The sequence below is a fragment of the Ursus americanus genome, chromosome 7 (assembly GCF_024610735.1).
Source record: "Ursus americanus isolate L20-20 chromosome 7, mUrsAme1.1.p, whole genome shotgun sequence".
In the NCBI taxonomy this organism is placed as follows: Eukaryota; Metazoa; Chordata; class Mammalia; order Carnivora; family Ursidae; genus Ursus; species Ursus americanus.
Genome location: NC_142133.1, coordinates 66,748,695 through 66,763,745, shown reverse-complemented (window position 1 = coordinate 66,763,745; position 15,051 = coordinate 66,748,695). Strand labels below are relative to the sequence as shown.

General features: G+C 56.2%; 1 protein-coding gene across 21 annotated transcripts in view; it reads right to left on the bottom strand.

Moving 5' to 3' along the window:
* DTNB (dystrobrevin beta) overlaps window positions 1-15,051 on the bottom strand; it is a 248,467-nt gene that overhangs the window by 3,645 nt on the left and 229,771 nt on the right. For 8 of the 21 annotated variants that reach the window (XR_015725320.1, XR_015725318.1, XR_015725317.1 and 5 more), the window contains 6 exons: window positions 14,514-14,673; window positions 13,627-13,716; window positions 11,263-11,411; window positions 10,619-10,672; window positions 7,400-7,434; window positions 5,775-6,995 (listed from right to left, as the gene is read on the bottom strand). Coding sequence is in view for 13 of the 21 variants with exons in the window: in XM_087863800.1 (XP_087719926.1) it covers window positions 7,430-7,434; window positions 10,619-10,672; window positions 13,627-13,716; window positions 14,514-14,673 (309 nt within the window). In the remaining 8 variants the exon portion in view is untranslated. The other 13 variants (XM_045809269.2, XM_045809272.2, XM_045809277.2 and 10 more) reach the window with 10 other exon arrangements.

Here is a 15,051-nt window from a genome sequence, read left to right as displayed (position 1 = left end):
GTAGGCTGGTGGCAAAGGGTGAACCCAGATGGTTGCCTAGGCAATGATGAAAGTAGGACAAATGCTGACTGGCCATCAAGGCAAGAGGGGGACCCACTGAGGTCCCCAAGCAGGGAGGCCTCGTTCCTCACGGTCCTGAATCTGGTTCTGAGGAGCTGGTCCCGCTGGAAGCTCGTCCCGCAGGAAGGGAGCTCAGGCTGACTCCCTCGGCCCCCGGCTGCACCCCGCTCCTGCCCTGTCCCCGAGCTGCTCTGCAGCCCCGCCTGGCGCGCTCCCTACTTCCTCTCTGCCTTCTTCCAAAGGGCCAACCCCATCAGGGGGGCCTCAGAGGCAACACCTCATAGGCCAAGGGGCCTCGGCGGCAGGCCCCCCCCCCGGGCCGTCCATGTGCAGGTGAACAAGTCACCACCCGTTGCCCCCGGTGGCCATTGGGCTTCGTGGAAGGGGAGCCCCAGGGCCTGCTTTCTGAGGGATCAGGAAGATGGGGGCCCTGCCCAGGAGGCCTGGGATTCTGAGCAGCTGTGGGTGGGGAAGTTTTCCAGAAAGTTTGGACCCCAGAGCCGGACCCAGTTCTTCCTGTTCAGGGATGGATGGCTGGTGTGCAAGGGTGCCAGCCGCAGGTGGGGAGGGAGGCAGAGACTAAGTGACAGGTCTTGGGACCAGGCCACGGTGGAGTGGGCGTGCCCCACGAGCTGGGACCTGAAGGAAAAGCCGACTGGGTACAGGTGATCGTGGGGCCTGCGGGTGTAGACATGCCCCCCCCGCCCCCCCCCCCCCGCCTCCACCCTCCCGCCCCAGGTCATGTGCTGAGTCTACGGATTCACTCTCCTGAGGGGGAAAGCCACAGCACCTGTGGCCTGAAGCTGCGGGCCAGAGGGCCCGTGTGCGTGCGCTGGTGCACTGACAACTCGCCTCGCCAGGGAGGGTCATCTGCCCAGCCATCCCCCCCGCAGGCCTTCAGACTCCGGGAGGCCGGCAGTGGCTGGAGGCCAACACCCCAACGGGTTTCTCTGGTTGAGGACTCTGCAAGGGGCCGAGGGGGATTCAGGCTCTAACTATGAATTTTAATGAACTGTTACCCCTGTGCCTGGGCCCCAGGGGCTGTAAACGTTTAAACTCACAGGACACACCCTTCCTAGTGTCCTCTCCCGCTCAGGGGCCTGAAGACCAACACTTCCACGTGACCAGAACCACTCTCAGCAGTGGCCATTTCCCTTCCCCTGTGCCCTGTCCCATTTGTGCCCACTGTCCCCAGTCCAATAGGCTTCAGAGGGCAGTGCAGGCCCTCCAATCCCATCTGCACCCCCTAGTTATGAACTCAGACCAACCTTAACCTCTAAGGCCCTGGAGACCTGAGGAGGGGGCCTGGTGCTCAGCACACAGTCAGAGCTCCTAAGTATCTTCTTGATGGAATGATGGTCCCACTCCAAGCTACTTGTCCCCACCCCCATTTTTTTTTTTTTTAAATAAACTCTACACCCAACATGGGACTTAAACTCATGATCCCGAGATCAAGAGTTACCTGCTCTACTGACCGAGCCAGCCGGGCGCCCCTATTTGTCCCTTCTTAATGTCTGCCTCTGGTAGTGCCAGGCTCCCTTCCCTTCAGAAATACCAACATGGCCATCTGGCGCCTGCCTTTCAGAGCACCCTCCCACCACCCGCAAGTCCAGTGCGCCTCACGGTGTCCCTTAGGAATGATGCATTTTCCAAATGAAAGCACTCACTGCCCATCCAAACTTTCACACAACTGCGAAACTAGTATTGCTTTCTGGAACTTGTAAACTGAGTTGATGCCCACTTCTTTTACACCATGGCCCTCCCTTAACTGTGTCCCTTGGAGCAGGAGGCAGAGGGCTGATGGCTCCAGCACGCCCCACCTGCTCGCAAGCACACCTTGGAGAAGACACCAAGCCCATCACCCACAGACCTGGTTTTCCACGCAGGGTTAAGAGTGCAGACGTGTCGGAACCTGTGGGATCTGCTCTTCAGAACTGGGAAGGCCTGCGACCTTATCTTGGGCCCTGCAGTCATCATTTCCTCTTAGAATTATGCTGGGGGGGGGGGTCAGAGCCTCAGGTAGGCTGAGAGCAACCCAGCTGAGGCCCAGACATGGGGTCTGGAGTGGCATATGGTATTTGCATTCTGGGGAAAGCATTTTGGTGTAAAAGTTCCAGCTGTGGGGGTCGGGTGACTGTTACCCCACGTCTCCCCATCTCCCTCTGGAGCCAGGCAGGCCCTTAGCCTCCCCCATTGCTAAGACTCTAGACCGTGCAAGACCCACTCAGCCCCTGGACATCTGGGATATCGGTCTTCTGTACATTCATGACCTGTCTTGTGATGCTGCCCCCTCTTACACGACTAGGGGGGGGGGTCTGTGTTTACTGATTGTTGGAGACCAAAAGAAAAAAGCGTAGGACCCTTGTCTCGGCACATGTTCCCCAGGGCACCTAACCAAGAAAAATGATTGCTGAGGCCCCCCTCTTTTTCTTCCTTTAGAACAGACCACAGATTCCGGCCTTTCTCCACCTGATTGGCCACGGCTCCTGAGACTTTTCTCCTACTCGTCGGTGTGCCCAGTGGTCCTCACAACGTGGTCTTTGGACCAGGAGGGCCGCTACCACCCAGGAGCCTGTGAGAACTGCTACTGAATCAGAAACTGGGGGTGGGACCTGGCTCTCCATATACTAACGAGCCTTCCAGGGGATTCGGATTCTGAGTTTGAGGACCACTGGAATAGCGTCTTACCTGAGAGCCAGGCGGGAAGCCTCACTTAGTTCCCTGACCCACACACGGAGAGCCTGTTCAGGCGTACGTTCGGGCTTGCAGCCTTAGGGGTGTCTTCCCAGGGAAGATGGGCTACCTACCTCCCACATTCCCAGTTTCTAACAGGCATCTAGCCCCTGGCTCAGGAGAGGCCAGGGGAGGCTAGATTTGGAATCCACTGAATGGTTCTTCGTAAGCCCTTTTCTTCCAGAAGGTGCAGCAGGAATTCAGATGGCTCCAGACATTGCCATAGCAACTGTACCTTTCTGAAGCTGTCACGGACTACGGGAGCAGGGAGTAAGCAATGCAAAAGAGGGGGAGTCTGCCAGTGGATAAGGCACGAGCAGCAGATGAGGGGGCTGCCCGTACACGGAAGCTGGGTGCGGCTGGCAGTTCTGGGCCTGAGCTTGGCGGAACCACCACCACCTCCTGGAGACCCAGGACACGCTCAGGACCTCTCCAGGGGTCTTCACAGCTACAAAACACCAGCCCAGGGGGCCGGTGGTGCTGACAGTATGTCACTTCTCTTAAAAGATCCTCTGCTCAGGTTCAGTTGGACTCCTGGATGGTCGCAGAGCAATTAAGAAGGAAGTGCCCCCCCCCGCAGGGTGACACCTGTGTTCTAGGTCAGAGTTGAGCAAAGGGACCAGCTCCGAACTGATACAGATCTGCATTCTACAGCAGATGCCAAGAAGTCAGGAGGCACCTCGGGGCCTTAGGTAATGGGGGTATTCTCGCTGTAAAAGAACGCAGCTGTCAACGAGAATTTATATAAAACCCCACGCCCCGTGCACTGTCGTGCTGGCATCTGAGCTCATCCCCCTGGCTCTCCTTGGTCCCCCTTCTCATCTCCCAGGGGCAGGGGAGAGGCTGGAGTGCAGAGCCTCTCTGGGGGTTGAGAAATTGAGGCTCCTCCTTGGCTTGAGCACCTGCTGAGTGGTGGTCGGGGGCCTTGTGGAGTCGGGCAGCCTCCCTTGTGGAGGGGCATGCCCGGGGCCCGGACACTGCGCGCGCCATGTGCACCGTAGCCGGCCTGAGCACCTGGCTGGTTCGGAGCCACTGGTGCTTTTAATCGGACTGTTCCTTGGCTCTTTCTGCTCTGGAAGAAGCAAGCGGTTCATATGAGGAACTGGGAGGTGGGATTCGGCCCTGTCTTCAGGGGCAGGGTACGAAGTGATGGAGGTCAGGATTGTGGGAGAAGCATACAGTCACCCCACAGGGTCACCCCTGGGACCCTCTTGCAGTCCCCCCACACCTAATCTCACCATTGGTTGGCACGGAGTGTCTCCCAGAACTTTCCATATGGTCACTTTCATTCTTGCCCCATCTGGCCCTCCAGGCAAGGCTGCATCCCCGTTTCCTCAGTGTGTGGGAGAACCTTTTCGCCAGTGCTTTTATTTTACCAGAGCCCCTGCTGGCCCTCCAGGGCCTCGGCTCGCTGGAGGTCACAGTTGAGGCGAGGCAGCGCTCCGGAGCTTCTCCTCAGGCTCGCATTTCCTTTTTGCTGTCACACAGCTGGAGGGATCCAGGTGGCACCTGCCCCTCACACCTCGTATTCCTGACATGGAGGCGCTGGGCCTAGCAGGGCACAGCACTGCCTCACACAAGCCTTCACCTCCTTCGGGGGTGGGAGTAACGGAGCGAGCGGGGACTGTGAGAGGGAAGGATGCAGTCACCCCCGCCCCTGTGTTGCCCTGGCTGCGCCCTCACGAGCTTTCCATGTGACTCTCTCCGTGTGTGGCTACGGGCTGAGCCCACTGGCTCCGCACCGGCCTCCCCCCGCAGCGGGCAGGGGTCTGTCTGCAGAGGCGTGTGTGGTGGGGGGGGGGGGTGAGAGAGCCAGCTGTGGGGCCTCTCACTTCATTCCAGTCACTGCCCTTTATAAATATTTATAGCAGTTCTCCTACTAAAAATAACATCCTGGAGCCCAGGGAGCAGAAAAAAAATAAATGAAAATCACCGGGAATTGGGATTGATTATCATGAGTGCCAGAGCAGAATGGAACCCCGAGCAGGGGAGAGGCGGCGCGAGCACAGCGCCTGGGGGTCAGTGCTCCCTCTGGCGGTCATGGATCAGTGCTCCCTGCCCGGCCGGCCACCGGCTTTGCTGCAGAGAATCCTCGGCTGCGGGAGGAGGAACCGTCCAGGGCTGCAGGGCAGAGCTCTGCGCTCTCCCTTCCCGCCTAGGCTGCAGAGCCCCGGCATCAAACGGGGCGGGCGGAAGCCTCACCAGTGCGAGAGAAAGGAAGGAGGCTATTTTTAGCACTGTGGCCAGGGTGTGAATGTCTGTAAAACTGAGCAAGGCCTGAAGCTGTCTTTGCACGATACAGGGAAGAAAATTTGTCGGTTTTTAAAGGTCAAAGGTAGGAAGGCAACTTGGGCCCCCACCCTGGGGAGCACCCCATGTGCCGGCAAGAACTCCATCAGATCACACGCACAGGAGATTCGTGCTGTTTCTTTTCTCTTTTCAACCTCCCGGTAAATTCCTGTTGCAGAGATGAGACCGTGGCCCGAGGGGAGTGAAGAAGATGCTAGTTCATGCAGGACTGTGCAAGGGGCAGCGGCCCCGGGCAGCCCCTCCCACTTCCCACCGGCTGGGGCTCCCCTCTCCCTGCCAGGTAGTGACGTCTGGCAGCCTGCAAGCCTGGTCCAGGTGTGCAGAGGAAAGATGGACAGGAATGCGCCTCTGGGGGAGGGCCTCGCCTTCCTCATGTCAACACCAGCTTGCTGCATGTCCCCTGTGCAGGACAGACGCACTGTTACTCACGGGCACTACGGAGGGCCTGCGAGCCAATGCTAACAGCTGCTGGGGACAAGATGATGTCCTGGGAAGGGGCTGTTGGGATCCTTACCTTTCAACTTGGGAGACACAAAGAACTGATAACACTCATGCCCCCTTTTAGGGAAAGGGGTGTTCTCTTTTCTGGGGTACCTGGGGGTTTTGCAGTCATTGCTGAGGTCACAGGGTCAGGAAATGTTTCCAGAAAGAAAGAACTGGGTTCACAGTGCAAGGTTTGGAATGTGGTGCTTTTTTGGAAAGAAGGATTGTGACTGAGGAGGGCACCAAGGTTGGAGAGGTGCCTATAAATACTGGGTGGAAGGCAAGACAGCCTTAGCCTCAGGCCGGAGGAGGGCAGAACATAAGGGTCTGTGAAACAGAGCCACCTGAGTGTTTATGCTTTTCATTTGACTCAATTACTAGCGAGTTTCTCGTTAACTCCCGACAGGGCCACAAGACAGCATCAGGGGACGCCACTCTGAGTCTACTTCTGGCATCAAGCTCCCAGGCTGTGGGCCTTCGTTTCCTCATCTGCATGAAGAGGGTGGGCCGCATGGTTCCGACGTGCCTTTCCTTATCCCCCAGTTCCTCTGTGCCCCAGGGAGAGGGGCTCTGGCAGGCTCCCGAGGGGCAAGTCAGCTCCTGACTCCCTCCTTGGCTGGGGCAGGTGAGGCCTGCTGTTGGGAAGGGCCTCGCCTGAATGTGCCGTGAGATTGGGTAGAGCCCTGCCCAAGCCCTGGAGGCCCTGGAGGCCCTGAGCTTTTCAGGGCAGTGGGACAATTTCTGCAGCTTGCGCGCTTCCCCTCGTAGCTCGCACAATCCCTGAGTCGGTGAGGGCTCAGAGACAGCAGCACCCCCCCCCCAGAACCCCTCCAGGCCCTGGTGCCCATGGGGGCAGGGCGATCAGGGAAAGGCTGGGAGGCTGCTCCAGGAGGGGACTCCTCGGAAGGGCCGGGGGGTCGTGGGCTGCAGCCCTGGCTCTTCTGTCTGGAAGATCTATAACTGAGGAAGACAGCTTGACACGAGTGCGGGAGGGGAAGCAACATCCACAAAGAGACATCTCATGGCCAAAGACATCTATCCTTGAAAGAACTCTTCTCCTGAACAGATTTGGTTGTCCAATTATTTTCATCCCTGCGTTCTAGTGAGCAAGCCCCAAAGCCGCAATATCTCAGAACTGGGGGAAGAGAAGAGTTAAGGTTCTTCATGGAAAGATGTGAAAGACTAATTCCTAAAGCAATGAGCACTGTCCTCGGGGGACATCTGTGCTTTCGTTAATTGTTTTAGGACGTGAGAGGGTGCAGGTTGGCAGACACCACGGAAGGGGCTTGGGCGGCGTTACGGAGCGAGGGTGATCCTGCATGATGGAAATTCAGTCTATGGTCAGGTACGGCGGCAGGTCACAGCTCTGGGTGTTGGAACCCCGGGGGCGCTGGCACCGGTTTGGACCCCTGGAGAGAAATGACAATGGCCGTGGGCCATCAGGAGCAAGGTGGCAGAGGTGGCCAGAAGGCCTCTGCTGCCTGCTGCCAGAGCCTGTTTCAGCCAGCAGCTCTTGGTCTGCCAGCGACATCCAGACACAGGCGCCACCAAGCCACGCCCAAGGCCCAGGCCGGGCCCAGTGCAGTGCAAGATGGGTCAGAGCCCGGAAAAGGGACCAAGAGGGTACGATGGTGGGGCTGCGGCAAAGGGCAAAGGTGCAGCTGGGCTCTTTAAAGGAAAACCTTAACTTGAATCTCCACCCTTTGGGATGGCTCTGGCTTAGAAAGTGTGACCAGGGCAAGGGAGGAGGGGGACGAAGGCTTAGCTACAAAGGGAAAGGGGCCATAGGGAGGGCAGAGAACACAGTACTCACCTGCGCTTCCTCTCTGTCCCGGCTCCTCTGCTAACCTGTACAGCACAGACACAAACAACACACGGAGGTCACACACGGGGTCTCCTCACCAGCCCGCGTCTTCTCCCAGGCGGCTGACCACCTGGCCCACGGACCCACGGGCTTCTGGACTCACCTCTCCCCTTTCTGCCCCATAAGTGACTTTTCCCAACCAGGTATGAAAAGGACTGGGAGAGTCACGCTACCTACAGCCAGCAACTGCCACGAACATAAAACAGCCGTGGAGACAGGCATCTCCTGGGAGAAGGAGAACAGTACTAACATGGAAACGAAGCCACCCTGAATCTGGGGAGCAGTTACATCTGGGGGCACGGCCCGTCCCTTGGTTCTGAAAGGGACCAAGGTGAGAAGGAATTAACTTCTGAAACAGGCGGTATTTGCTGCCTGCAGGCATATCTGCTGGGGAGTACTAAATCCCTCCCGCTCACCCTGAAATCCTGAACACTGCCTGCACCCTCAAAAGCCTGAGAATTCGCACAGGGCCACTGCTGTCAGCCCACCAGACGTGCACCAGGGTTCTCGGAGCACGCAAGCTGGATTTACAGCTCCCAGCAACGGGGGTGGCAGGTTCTGGAGAGGCAATTCTGAAGGACAAAGGAGCGTAAGAAGAGGCTCTGGAGGGGCGGCGATGAGTTTCGGGCTCTGAAGTAATATGTTAGTCTGTTTCACCTGTGGAGTCTCGGTTACAAGCACTCAGCACTCCGGGTGAGCAGTGAGGGGCTGCAAAGTCAGAAGGGCACCCCAGTGGAGCAGAAGCATTCCCCAGGATGCAGCCAGACAGAAATGTAGGGGCAGGCGGGTGGGGGGGGGAGGCGGAGGTAGGGGTGGATGTGGTCAGGAAGTCCAGCTTGGTCATGAATTCTTCGAAAGTGCCCATTTGGTTCTTATGGTTTCTGCACTGAGCAGACTATGTCTGTTTGACAGGGTGCTGACCAAGTTGTGTTTATGTGAGGTCAGCATGATTTCAACCCCAAAGAAGCAAACCTCGTCTCTCTCTGGTTGGTAGTTACTGCTCTCTAATGCCTTGGCGACACCAGTTACCGCCATGTTGGTCTACAGTAAAATCTCATGCCCAGACCACGGCAGACGATCAGAAGGTCCATCCGTAAAAGCACTTGGCTTACCCCTACCCACGTACCCACTACCGTGCAGCTATAGAAACATATCCTGGGACCTGCACAATGCGAGAGTCAAAAATTTGTTTAAAACCCTACCCACGTCTCGCCCCGACTCAACACTATTTCCCTCAGGATGGCACCTAAAGCCATAGAAACAGAAACTCTGGTGCTCTCACAAGGTCTCACAGGGACAGACAGAAACGCTGGTGTGTGCACTGGAAGAGAGATGGGGAGACACTGAGAGGGGGAGGCGCAGAAAGGAGAGACGCTGGCAGGGAACACGGGTGCAGACAGGCCCCCGAGACCGGGAGGCACCAGGCAAGGGAAGCCATGCCCGTCCACATGTGAGACGCATCCCACACCCAGACCTGCACCAGGACCAGGGCTGCAGTCCACAGTCAGGGCAAGGCCCACATAGTCAGGGCCACTCTCTGTGTGCTGCAAGGAATGCAGGGAGGCTGAGGAGACGCCATGAAAAAGCTACAGGGAAGGAAGGGTCAATGGGAAGAGAGGCCAAAGCGGCAGCTGTTACGTCTTCAGCCAAGAACATTCCACATGAACGCCGAGATCTGGTTGGGTTGTGTGTGTGCACACACGTGTGACTGAAGCACGTGTTTATGGAGCATAAACTTATCTCCGTGCATCTCCTCCCCTCTTTGCCTCTTGCACGACAACCCTCCTGCCTTCTTCCTGGTCCGCTCTCAGCCCAGAAAGTCGGTCATCTCTACCATGCCCTGTAGCACCGCTAGATGTCTCCAACATGGCTGACCTCTACTTCTGACATTTTGGTGGCCATGTCAAGTATGTCATTCTCCTCAATTCCTCACTGTTACCGTCCACGGCCTCGCAGGCCTCGCCAGACATGCTAGACAACCGTGGCACCTGGAAGAAAGCTCCGGCACTGGTGTTGGCTGCCTGGGCCGATCCCGGCTCTGCCAGCTCCCACCTGTGCCGGTCACCTCACTACTCTGAGCCGTGTCTCGAATCCTTCCTCGTGGGCGGTGAAATCAGACTGAAAGGGTGTGCTCAGTGCAGAGCACCCGGCAGGGGTGGGGAGAGCGGACGCATCTTCCACAGCCCAGCCTCCACCCGCCGCTCCTGCTCCCTCCCTGACAAAGCACTCTCTAGCACCTCGCCTGGCTTCTTTCCTTGTATTTGTTCATTTACTGACACCCCGCTTTGTACCAGGCACTGTCCTGGGCACTGGGGATACATCCTGAACAAGAGAGACCAAAATCTCCACCTCGTGGAGCTTACATTTTGAAAGAATCCAGAAATAGACACATTAATATAGGCCAGAAATAACAGCTAACTCGCAAATGTTATGTGTTCGGCGTAACGCAGACACATGAAGATGAAGAGTGTGGAGTGTGGAGTCAGAAAGACCCAGTTCAAAGAGCCCATTTTCTCACTGGTAAAATCGGGACACCATTATGTGCCTCCGAGGTTGTTAAGCATTAATTAGATAATACGTGCACATGATTTAGTGCAGCTCTTTGTACGTAACAAGTTATTAAGCAGGTTTTATATACGATAAAACTAGGAAGACATAACTCTCCTCTGCTGATACCTTTCTTTATTGCTTTTAATTCTTCCGTTGAGGTCACGAAACCATTTGGCTATTCTGCCCGCAATAATCTCTTCCTTTTCAGAACCCCTTCTTGTAATTGTAATCACACACTCAAAGTTTGATGATTAACTTTTCCTGCCACTTCATTTTATCTCTTATTTATTTTGCATATCTCTGTCTTGCCTCCCTAACTATATTATAAACTCCTGGAGGCAAAGGGTCACGTGGTGCGCTTTCCTGGGATCTACTTCCTACGTCCGAACCATCTATCTATCACAGTATTAGGAAACGAGGCTTTTGTTGATCGCCTGACGCCACCACCTCCTTGACGGTCAGCTGGGAAAAGCGGGCCGAAGGTACTGTGAGGGTCTGAAAGCTTTGGGGAGCTGGGCAGCAGGAAGAAAAGCAGAAACAGAAGAGGGGGAGGGTTCCTTCAGGGGCTATGTAGCTCTGCCTCCCACTCAAACTAGGGGTCCTGCGAGCTGCCTTTACCTCTGTCTTTCCCATTCTGCTGCTTCTCTTCTTCTTCCTCTGCACCTTCCTCTGCTGTGAAAACAAGTCCAAGGCGGCCAGTGACCCTTCAGCACAGCACGAGCACAGGAAGAAGGTGAAGGGAATGACCTGGCAGGCTTGGGATGAAGCCCTAGCTGCAGGCCCCCAAGGGTGCTGACACTCAGCTAGTCTGCCCCGTGCGTGGAGCACATGCTAGCACTCTTTACCCACGAGCTCTGAGCCCCTGGGGGCAGCGCAGTCTGAGGTCACCTGTCCTGCTGCGGGCTCTGTGGCTGGCTTCCCTGGTGACTGGGGTGGGGGTCGCTGCCTTTTCTCGATGCCTGCTTTCCCTAAGGTGACACATCTTCTAGGGATACACCTAATATCTTGCATTCGGGTTCAAGTACATAGTGGGGAATATCCAGAATAACACGAGCTTCTGTTAAGAGAAAACAACCCAAACTAGAAGTTTTAGCTGACGACAAACTTAAAATGACCGAACAGCAAAGTGGCTGTGTGGAAAAAGCTAACGCCCTCTCAGGTTGCTTTCCCAGGGCCCTCACGCAGGGAGGCCACGGTTCACTTGCTCTGCAGGGCACAGGAGCCCGTGACAAGGGTAAGTGTGCTCAGCTCTGAGAACTCACTTTGAATGGGGGCCTTGAAGCTCTTGGCCACATCCTAGTGTGGTGGGCAAGCAAAATGGTGAAGGGAAAACCACGTCACGTTAAGACTGGCTGAAGGAACAGCGAACAGTCGTCTTCAAGAGGAGAAGCCTTGGGGACAGCCATGGTACCTGCCATCAAATACTTGAAAGCTAAATTAATAGGAATGGGAGCACCTGAACTTACTCTGCGTAGCTTCAGAGGATGGGATGAGGATAAACTGCTTACTGAAAGGCAAATTTGGGCTCCCTGATTAGGAAGAATTTCACCGTGATGAGAGCTGGTCATGAATGAGCTCACTGGAAATATTCAAACAGAGGACTTTTATATTGGATAGCAAGCTGGATTCAATGACTTCTAGGATCTTTTCCAACCCGAAGATTCTATTATTTGTGAAAATATTTTTAAAAAGACGAGGAGGAGAGGCTCTGGCTAGAAATAGCATGTGCACATGGTATGGGAAATATTTAAAGACAATCTGAGTATCTCACCTCATCCTAACACAACCCCCAACAGAGATAGTAAACATGCGTGGGTGTGGGCGAGCCTCTTCCATTCACCGGGAAACTGGCAGCCTCACATGTAAAGGGCTCTAGTTCTGCACTTTGTAAGGATGTGGTATCACGTGAGGACTTAGTGCACACCTACCCGTGGACTTCAGGGCTTGAGAGAGCAAAGCATCAGTGAGAGGGGCCCTTGTGGGGCCGCGAATCTGACCTCCGGTCCTGCGTGGGCAGGACACTGTGGCAGGGAGAGCAATGGCTTTGTGTTCTCCGCACCTGAGTTCCAGGACTGGCCTCTGCCCCTTCAAGACGCACAGCTTCAGGCAATCGCTTTCCTGATAATCACTCACTGCCTTTCTAAAGGGGACTTGACAACGTGCTCTCTAAGGTACCGTCCAAATACATCACAGAATTGTGTTAAAACCATCCTTTCCTGCCATGAGACATTGCCTGTAACCTTTTACGTTTTGTGAAGATACTTGATCACTGGCTGCTGTGTGTTTAACGGTGTCAGCTACCTCTCCTCCTAGTGTGACGAGCTCATGAGCCACTGATCTTGCCCAAATCCTAGTAAGTGGTCGAGGGGCACAGTGTGATTAATTTCGTGGCCTGAAATTCCTTCTAAAAGTGGGATTTCTGGCATCTGTGGGAAACTGTATTAGGGAAGGGACTTTCTAATCACCTGTGAAGTCATCTCAAAGGCAGTCCCCTCTTCTGTTTATGTGTGTTTATGGAGAGGGCAGTGCTTCTAACAAGGATTGAGAACTGGTACCAAATGGAGGCAGTGTCACCTGCACACTCCCTGCAAAGGAGAACCGGCATCTTATCTTAACGGCCTTGGAAAAACCAAGCTAGGCCACGCACTCACTCTCTTCTAAGTGGAAATCAGCAGATCTGAGAGGGAACCTTGGGCCAGCCATAGAGATAGGCTTTCTCCTTGGAAGGTCTGAGGACATACCCAAGGCTTCCCTGCCCTCAGAGTGGGGACTGACGATTTCAGCGGATGTGTCTGAACAGCTCATGGAAAACCCGCTTTACATTTTTATTTAATAACCTTGTTAAGCTACTCCAAGGTATTTAAAAGCACTATATTAGCTGAAAAGAAACAACAGAGGGCCATACGTATCACTTAGGAAGGGAACCCATCTGTCTAATATGGAACATGGGAATCTGACCACTGTAAACACGTTAGTAAATATCCGGCAGTTACAAAACTAAGGGAGTCAGGGGCATTCTTGAAAATACGACGATGTGGGAATGGCCTTTTATTATTTCTCTCTTTCCTGGGTTTTATATAAGGGGAACAATAAGGTAAGGGTCTCCGGGAAGTCGGCGGTAGAGCGAAGTGCGGGAGAGACGGAGGAAGGAGCCACACGTACTACTGAACAGAGGGGTGAAGAACGACAGACGCAGGTCACGAACTTCAGGTGAGAGCAGAGCCTAGTGATGGACAAAAGGAGAGAATAGGGTTTCAAGACCAAATCCAACGGGAGAGAGCAGAGAGGCGGCTGGGAGAAAGTCCAGAAGCTTAATGGCGATTCGGTTCCAGTCATCCGGGGAAACGGCCGAGGGCGGTGGAGCAGCCCTGGGGGAAGAGGGCCGCAGCGCCGGGGCGGGGGCTGAGTGCGCGCGCCTGGGGACCCCGCGCGGCGCGGCCTCTCCGGGGGCAGCCTTCAGAGAAACGGACCGCGCAAGCGCCTGCGTGAACACGTGGGGCCAGAGGCGGCGGCGCGGAGGCCGTCCAGGGCGGTCCTAGCAGGCGGAGAGAGCGAGCGGGGGCTGAAGCGGCGGGAGCGAGTGCGGAGGGCGCGGGGTCGCGGGGGGCGGGAGCTCTGGGCTTCACCTGAGTGCAGCTCCTTCACCAGGGAGCACATGGTGTTGGTGATGGAGTCAGCGGCCACCAGCAGGTCATTGCGGAGGTTTCTCCTCGTACCTGAGGACAGTCAGAGCAGACGCCGATGCCAGGGGGCGGGCGGGCGCAGCCTCGGGCTGCTGGGCCCTGCACACCGCGCCCGGCGGCGACGGGCACCGCCGCCCGCTCCCGGGCACATCGGGGCCACGAGGCTCCCAGGTTCTCGTTCTCCTCCCTCTTCTTCTCCACCCGGAGGGTGGGCCCCTGTCAGCGGCCCGCTTCTTAGCCACACTCAGGAGAGCTGGATTCCAGAACGCACACCGCTCCCGGCTGGCCTGAGGCGGGACTTCACTCTCCAGCAGCCGCGGGCCAGGTCTCCGTCTCCACCCGCCCGAGAGGTCCTCAGCCGGGCGCCCTGCCCGCCGCTGCAGCACCGCGGGCGGCTGGCGCCTCAGACCCGTGCGGCAATCCTGGGCCCAGGGTGCAGCCAGCAAGCTCCTATTTACAGTTCCACTCTTCCTCCTCTTACTTGCTCTAAAGACTTCGCGGGCAAAGCACAACTTCAGGAATTGTTCCATCCGATTCCTCCGGAGGAGGAGGCAAAGCCCAAAGGACAAGTCACGTCCCAAAACTCGGGAAAGAGAGCACAGACGCCCCGGAGGCCTGGTCTTCACAAACACACAAAGCCTGTAGACCTCCCGTTGGGAGACCAGCCCATCCTGTGCGAAGGGACCAGCACTTGACTTACTTAGACTGCGTATGAAAACCTGATCATTTAAAGCTAAGCGCACAAGAGAAACTGGAAAAATCTCCGTAGGCCCCTTGTTCGTGTTGCCAAACCCCTCTAGCTGTCCGCATGCCCTTCTCCCAAATCTCACCTTGTGCAAAGGCCTCCTGCACGTCCCCCCCGACTCCGCTCAGCGGGTCCTGCGGGCAGTGGGTGGGGGTGGCGCCGGCCGACGTGGAGCGGACAGGCATGGGCATGGGGCGGCCGCCTCCGTGAGTGGGCGATGTATGTGGTGACCCTGTGGCCTGAGCCTGGGAGAATCAAAGAGACAGAACATGTTATCTCAGGGATCTTAGCTCTTTGAGGAAGCGGAGAGTCCTTGCCCTCAGCGAATCTGAGCCAGCCGACACCGCTGCACCTTGGTGAGGCAGTGCTCCGCGGGATCACATTTGAAAGGAAGGAGTCAGGCTGCCTCCGGGACTGCAGAGAGGAAGAAAAGGAAGAAAGGAAAGGAAGAGGGCGGAGGGAGGAGAGAAAGTACCATTAGACTGGACTAAGAGGGGGAGGGAAAGTAGAGGCTAGCATGGGGGGAGGGGGGGCTTGCAGGAGACAGACTGAGCAGAGTAGCGGGGTCCAGGATCTGAGCGGGGCTGGGGCCACACGGTTGGGAAATGATACACAAACAGCTT